Source organism: Nuphar pumila, chromosome 2, assembly GCF_984573655.1.
Source record: "Nuphar pumila chromosome 2, dmNupPumi1.hap1.1, whole genome shotgun sequence".
Taxonomy (NCBI): Eukaryota; Viridiplantae; Streptophyta; class Magnoliopsida; order Nymphaeales; family Nymphaeaceae; genus Nuphar; species Nuphar pumila.
The window spans coordinates 5,822,059-5,829,730 of NC_143250.1; the positions used below are offsets into that span (position 1 = coordinate 5,822,059).

The window sequence follows — 7,672 nt, forward strand, 5'->3', positions numbered from 1 at the left end:
GAGCTCCTTGAGTATTTACTTAAGGAAGGTTCGCAAGGTATCTTCGCAAAGGTAGTACCATATTTGCGATGGTAGTACTATATTTGTGAAGCTCTACAAACAATCTCCTTTTTTATTGAAGGGTGTGAACTTCCTATATCATACATATATATCGTGTGAACCTCAACAGGTTCACATGTATAAAGGGCAAAAATAACCTACAAAGTCAAGAATCGAAGATTTTGGATATGTGGTGGATTTCATCAAATTGTTTGGCATTTCGAGAAGCATGCCATTTTGCAAAGGCAGTACAATCATTTTTTGTTAATTTTATGAGTAAGTTTATTATTGAATTTCCATTATTCTTATTTTTCATAGTTCAATTTGCATAGGAGTTGGGTAATGTAGATTTTCTGCATCCTTACTCTGAGCACTATGGGAATGCCAACTCAAACACCACCCAACCCTTCTACGTGTCAGAAACACAAAACCTTAAACTTTGCTACGTCCTCACTCCCAACACACGATTTCACACCAACGAGGTGGTATCCCATGTGGTAAGCGGGGTCCTGTGCCAAGTTGAATGCCCAGGTTCGAATCCCTCTGCCACACAGGGCTTAAGAGATATCTGGTAGGGATCTGCCTACCCCCAACTTGCCTTTAAAAAAAATGCAAATGCAAGATATTGGATAAAATCCAATTCATTGACATCGCTACGTGTAATGAACCCTACTGGTGTTCCAAGGGTACATCATGTCGAAACTCTGCAGTGAAAGGGGATGATGGCTCTGATCTTGTCTAATATCTGCAACCTAGGCACCCTTGGCTGCTCCAACTGCTAGCTGCAGGGGCAGTGGTGGCATTGCTGCTTCCACCACCATCTTGGTCTGCTTTCTTCCTTGATTCTTGTTTGTTTCCTACATCTTCTGCCTTCTTTTTCTCTTCTTTCTCCCAAGAGATAACACTTGTACCGATGCCTCAGTAAAATCACCTTTTCACGGACGCTATTTTGCTTAGCGCCAGAGAAAAAAAGTGAATTTTACTAGCAAATTATGCACTGTGCCAGTAAAATTCTTTTTTTTGTAGACATTTGATAACCACCTACCTTATCGGACGGCTCTGCCTTCTGGTAGGGCTGTAACTCGGCAGGTTTGCCCATCTTGGTCAACTTTTTGATTAAAATCTAATAAAAAATTCAAAATATTAAAATATTGTCGTACGCGTCAGCATGTCTGCTCGTGACACAGAAATACACAGGTAAAATGGCGTGTCCCTGTGACATAGATTGATTTTTTTGAAAAGAACATTTTGTCTGTGCCACCACCAGGTGAGTGACGGTTTATTTTGTCTGTATACAGCACAGAAACTGCCACACTGAAAACATGGTCTCATTTATTTTTCCAGGTAACGCTTGCCTCTAATTACATGAGGTATGAGAATCATGTGTGCATGGACGCTTGAATACCATACGCTTAAATCCAATCAACTCGTGATCAGGCCACTGTAAGCAAATTTCATGGGGTCCCCACTTTCCCAGCACCAATTATGCCACGGCTAAACAGAAAGCTATGTTGCAGTGGTGATGGCCATAGTTTCCAGAGCGGAAAGCGAGAAGCGATACAATGAGCAGCATCACCTACCCTGGTTGCCTGAGTGGCAGCAACATCTACCCTTCCCACAGGTGAAGAACCAGCATTATAGCAATCAAAATTTGCCCCGCGATGGTTGGCATAGTTGGGGTTCAGATGAGGCGATTAGATAAGCAGCTGAGGTTCGAATCCTGCAGGCATGCATTATATCCCCTTGCATATATATGCCAACGCCTAGCATAATCCCTGGTTCCAAGGGTCCTAAACTCGGAACAAAAATATTCAAAATTCATTCACATATGTCCTTTTGTTGTTTTGAACACTACAAAATTGAGACATTATGTGAAGGGGGGAAATGTGAAAGAACACAACCCCCCATCAAATGGCATCACTAAGGCCAGGCAGAATGTTAAGCTTATAAACACCTATGTATGGTTTTACTCCTTCCAATGCATCTCTTCTTTACATCACAAATTGAGACAATTTATTCCCTCATCAACTGCCTCTTGTCTTCTGTGTGAATAAATCGTGATGGTTTCTCCTGTTATACTGTTGTTGCTGTCTGTTGTTGCTTTAGGCTCAGCTTGGTGCCTTGCCAATGCGCATCAAGGATAAATATGCGATGAGCCGATAACCGATGAGCATTAGGCCGAGCACAACAGCGGTGATAGCAAGGTGGTCCATGCCTATGATCTTGATCATGGGGAAGTCTGCGACTCTGCAAGTGACCCCAGGGAGGCACTCATAGGTCTGGTCAGGGGTGTACTGTGCGCCCAAAAGGAGCTTGAAGGTGTAATGGCTCACAGAGATGTACTTAATCCATGAGATGAAGGCAGGGACTTTCTGAACATAGAACCCTGCTGCTAGCATGAAGGTGAGCATGATGACCGAAGCGAGCGTTGATGCAGTCTTGACATCCATGACCAATGCACCCAGCATTAGGCCTAGGCCTTGCACAACCAGGACGGAGAAGAGGATACCGAAAAGGGTCATGAAGAAGCGAGAAGCAGATGGATTGAGGCCTCCCATCCAGTAGGCTATGATTATAAAGATGGTGGGGAGAACTAATTCCATGGGTAAGTCTGCTGCCATTTGTGACATGAAGTAGGATGAGAGACGGTACATCCCTGAAGCCCTCTCTTTCATGAGCATCCTTCGTTCGTCTGGGAATGTAAAGATGGCTTGAAACAGAGGGTAGAAGCCCCAGAATCCAGTCCAGAAGAAGAGGAGACCCACCTACAGATCACAAGCAGAATGAAAAAGAAATATCAGTAGTAATTCGAATTCAATGTGCAAACACACAAAGTTTCTAGTTTTCATTATGGCAAATTGCAGGAAAGATCATGATGGTGATAATGTTAGGATTTGGAATACCACAAAAATCTGCAGTGATATGCTAACAAGACGATGATGTTACATTCTTAGATATGCATGTCCCCAAGATTATTTAGGATATTGTAAACCTTCTTGTACAAATAAACAAGGACTAATCATGAAAGAATAAACAAATGAGGTGATGTACAAAATTGGAGATGGATATGCAAAATGGGTCAATGGGTTTTCTGGGACTTCTTTTCCAATTCTGATCATGCCGATATGTTTGTATGGTTGATTTGCTTGGGGATCATGTTCTTTTAATTAAAAATAGAGCATTTTGGGGATTATGAAAATTTTGAGTAATCGATTTTCAAATCCTATAAAAACCGATCCACATGTCTGAATCATGATACAAGAGCCAACGTCCATGAAATTAAGTATATAGATCACATCTGTACTGTGGAATTTTTTTAATAAAAAAACTCTGAAAATCTCATTTTGAATATATATATATATATATATATATATATATATATATATATTCGCTACATTCGAGTTGGGATCTTATGATGCTAGTTGTTTGGACACAATCTAACCTCACGGATCGATGTGTTCAGCATGTTCGATGAACAAAGCATGTTTTTATCAATAGGAAAAAATTGATGCATTCAAAGCTGTTGATTTTTGGATCACCAGAAACCATTGGATTCTAGACATCCAAAAGACAGCCCCCATTAATTAAAACATGTAGATCACATATATGGTGTTAAACAAAAAAAAAGGGTTCTCTCTCTCTCTCTCTCTCTCTCTCTATATATATATATATATATATATATATATATATATATATATATAAAGTTAACATTTGATGTCTATAAAGGCATCAAATTATATGAAACTATTCAACTGAAAATCATAGGTTCAAGATTTACCAACTCAATCTGACAACATAAATGTGTTGAGGAAGGCTTGTTTGCTAAGGATCAAACCTTAGATCATGTTATTTAGATTCAAAAATATTATTTTTTTAGTTATAAAATTTTAATGCATTGTAGACCATTCATTTTTGAAGCCCTTAAAAAACTTGCTTATGTGCCACAATCATATGATTCAAAACTCATTTCCCACAAACATTGTAGATCACATCCTTAAGATTTAATTTACAGAAAAAAAAAACTAATACATCCACAAGAATGAATTTACACAAAAAACTAAAACAATGATTTTCAGCTCAATAGTTTCATATAATTTGATGTTTTCAAAGATATATATAATGGTAATGGTGCATGGTGATGATGTTAAGAGAGTTTGTACATTGAATTACCTGATCCTGTAATTGAGAGATGTCAGACCGCCACCACAAGAGACCAGATAGAAAGGCAACCATCAAAACTTGAAAGACTCTAAGCCCAGAGAAGGACTCGTGCCTCCTTTCCTTCAAAGATCTCCTGAGAAGGATGGTGAATTGTTGCCACCATGTTGTCTGAAACCCATTCACCCCTCCTGCTCTCTTCTTCCCCTCTTTCCCTTCTTCTTTCTCCATGTCCTCAACCCCACCATGAGCCTCCTCTCTTACGCTTGCGTCTATCTGCTCCACGTACGCTGCAACCAAGGCCTGCTTCACAGCCCTCTGATCCATCATCGTTTCATCCGAAGAGATGCCTGCACACATGCATGACCACCACCATTTTCATTAAAATAAAAATAATTGACCAACATCATTTCAATCAAAAAAATAATTTTATGCTCTCGAGAGCTCCGCTCATCTGATAGGGGAGACTTATGCATGTCACCAAGTTGGTGGGGCATCATGAGTTCGAATCTCATAGGTGTATGTCCCTTGGTCCAAGGCTAAAGTCGGTTGTACTCCCTAATAAGCAAGGGAAATCTAGGGTTACACCTAGGTCTAGGAGCGCAAAGAAGAGTAAAACAAAAATTCCATACCATTAGCAAGATCAAGAAGGAAATCGGCAGGATTCATAGCAAGAGAGGGCGCATGACCAATCCTAGAAAAGTAATCGAGCGCAGTAGAGGCCTCCCCAAAGTAAAGAGGATGTCCATCAGACAACAGCAACACCTTATGAAACAAATAGTAAAGCCTGCTAGAGGGCTGGTGGATAGTCATGATAATGGTCCGTCCCCCTCTAACTAGGTCCGAGAGGGTTGACACGATCCTCTGAGCAGTGGTAGAGTCAAGGCCCGAGGTGGGCTCGTCGAGCAAGAGCAGGCTGGGGTTGATGAGCATCTCCTGACCTATGCTGACCCTCTTCCTCTCCCCACCTGAGACTCCCCTAAGGAAGTCCCCCCCAATAATGCTATTGCGACAGTTTGTTAGACCGAGCTCAGTGATGATTGACTCAGCATGACGTGCCTTCTCCTGGGCGGTCAACGTCCCGGGTAGGCGCAGCAGGGCGGTGAAGACCAGGGTCTCGGTCACGGTCAGGTGTGGGTGCAGCACGTCGTCCTGGGTCACGAATCCCATGTTCCTCTTCACAGAGTTGCAGATGGATACCCCATTGTATGTGATGCTGCCAGTTAGCTTGCCGCCGAGGCGGCCACCTAATGCGGTCAGGAGGGTCGTCTTGCCGCTGCCCGATGGGCCCAGCATGGCCAGCATCTCGCCAGGCCACACCACGCCTGACACGCCCTTGAGGATCGTCCTCTTCACCACCTGCTTCGTGTCCACGAGTCCCAAACATGGTGTCCTTGGCTTCGTCTTTATCTTGTATATCACGTTCTCAAACTTCAAAAAACACAACAAAAATAAAGAAGCCGGATCAGGAACAATAAAGATTAAGAAAATTTCTCTTCTGATAGTTTAATTTTTTTCATGCATGCTGTAAGAAGCAAAACACTAATGATTTCAAATCATTCTGAATTCTAAATTATTTCAAATCGACGGGATTTAGAATCAGACTGGTTTCAAATCATTCTGATTTGCTTGAAATCTCATGTTCGGTTGAACATGAGATTTCAGGCTATTAGAATCGCTTTCTCAGGTTCCCCTGAGAAAGGGATTCTGAATGATCCAACCGAACGTCCCTTAAAGGTATCGGGAAAAGGAAAAAGACGAACAAGACATCATAGCAGTAGTTTTTCTCTAGCAATGAAAAAATCAAGAAAACAATCATGAGATATTACCAAGTTCTCAAACTGCAAAAAAAAAACACCAAACAGGATCAGGAACAAAAATGACCATGAAAATCTCTCATTTGATCATTGTTGCATGCAAGCTTTGAGAAGCAAAAACACCAAAAAATAGATCAGGAAAAAGCATTACTTTGGAGATATGTTATTGAGAGAGAAAAAAAAGACACCAACAAGGAAAAATCAAGAAAACCAACATCAGATATTGCCCATTCACTGGTGCATGCCATGAGAACACAAGCACCAACAATATCAGGAACAATGAAAATCAAGAAAACCATCGTGGATTTGCACTGTTTCATGCATTTTGTTGAGATATGTGGATCCATTGTTTCATTGGTTTTTGATGTTTTCTTCATCAATGCATGAGCATACCTTGAGAGTAACAGGGCGAACTGTTTGGCCAAGGAGGGAACGAGGGTCTGAGTCGGTGCGGGGCTCCTGATTGTGGCCGTCCATCTGAGACCCTCCAAATGATTAGAGGAAGAGGAGGGGGGTAGTAGAATCAGAAAGAAAAGAAAGGGTTCTGTTTTGTTGGTCTCTTCTGTTTCAGAGAGAGAGAGACCTAGATGAAGGGCACCAAGGGCGGCCACGCTTCTTGAGGATGCGTAAAAGTGGAGGAAAGCTGGGGTGGTGGTTTTGGTGTGGAAAGGTAAGCGAAAAGAGAGAGAGCCTAATTCGGCACTTTTGCTGGGTGCACCAAGCCCATTTCTGTTAAGAGTTCAAAAAGGATCTCCAAGATTCATATCCCTCCTTGGTGACCCTTACCCTTTCAGGAAAAGTAAATGGAGGCAGTAAATAGCAAGATTTTCCCTCTCCCTTAAGAAAGAAAAAATATTAACTGACCTACTGACCCTCCTATCATTGGAAGCTTCTAGTGGGGCTAGCCTAGCAAAAAATATGGGACCGTTTTGTGGGAAAAGCTGGCCCCCTCTGTCATGTTTGCGTCATCTTGACTTGGTCAGGTTTTAGGTCATTTTTTCAGGTTTTATGTCGTGGTTATTGAGACTTCTCCCATATGGTGGTAGGTGCAGAACTTGGGTCATCTTTCAAGCTGTAATTCCTTATTTGGTTTGTACAGGTTGCATGTCATGGTCTTCAGAGCTTGGACCATGTGTGAGCATGGTGCAAACTCAGTTTGGTTAGGTTTGGAGCCAAGGTCATTAAGGTCTACTAGGGATAATACACCAAGTATATGTATGAAAGAGTTGGACCATTTGTGGTGATGGCTTGATTTAATGAGCTTTGGAGCCATGAACATCAAGACTTGCCCGTGCACTTCTTGTGGTTGGGAGCTGACTCGGTTTGGTTCATGTCAGTTTCGACTAGTCTGGGCTTTTTTTATGATGAGGAACCCTCGCCGAGAACTTGGTCACTTAATGGGGGGGCCTCCTTGCAAGTTCAACCCCGAGTGGAGTCAGCAACACCCAAGCTCTTATGGAACCCACCAGTTAAAGGCACCCGCACACCCAGTAGGAGTCGAACTTGGGATGAAAAGGCCAGCACCTTCTCCCCAGCCAGCTGCCACTCGAGTGACCCCGGACTGTCTCATGATCCGGTCCATATCTTGAAGTCAATAATATAAGCTTGATTCTGCTAACATGCACCAACATGAGACAGGCCTTCAATGGGCTTTGTTT

At 42.2% G+C, this 7,672-nt stretch overlaps 1 protein-coding gene across 1 annotated transcript; it reads right to left on the reverse strand.

The window, feature by feature from the left end:
* Positions 1-1,847: 1,847 nt before the first annotated feature.
* On the reverse strand, positions 1,848-6,467 carry LOC149844585 (ABC transporter G family member 9-like). The gene is made up of 4 exons (XM_089997255.1): positions 6,408-6,467; positions 4,830-5,628; positions 4,210-4,547; positions 1,848-2,804 (listed from the first exon to the last, which is right to left on the reverse strand). The coding sequence occupies exons 2-4, from the start codon at positions 5,500-5,502 to the stop codon at positions 2,148-2,150; spliced, it is 1,668 nt and encodes a 555-aa protein (XP_089853381.1). The 5' UTR covers positions 5,503-5,628; positions 6,408-6,467; the 3' UTR covers positions 1,848-2,147.
* Between the last annotated feature and the right edge of the window lie 1,205 nt (positions 6,468-7,672).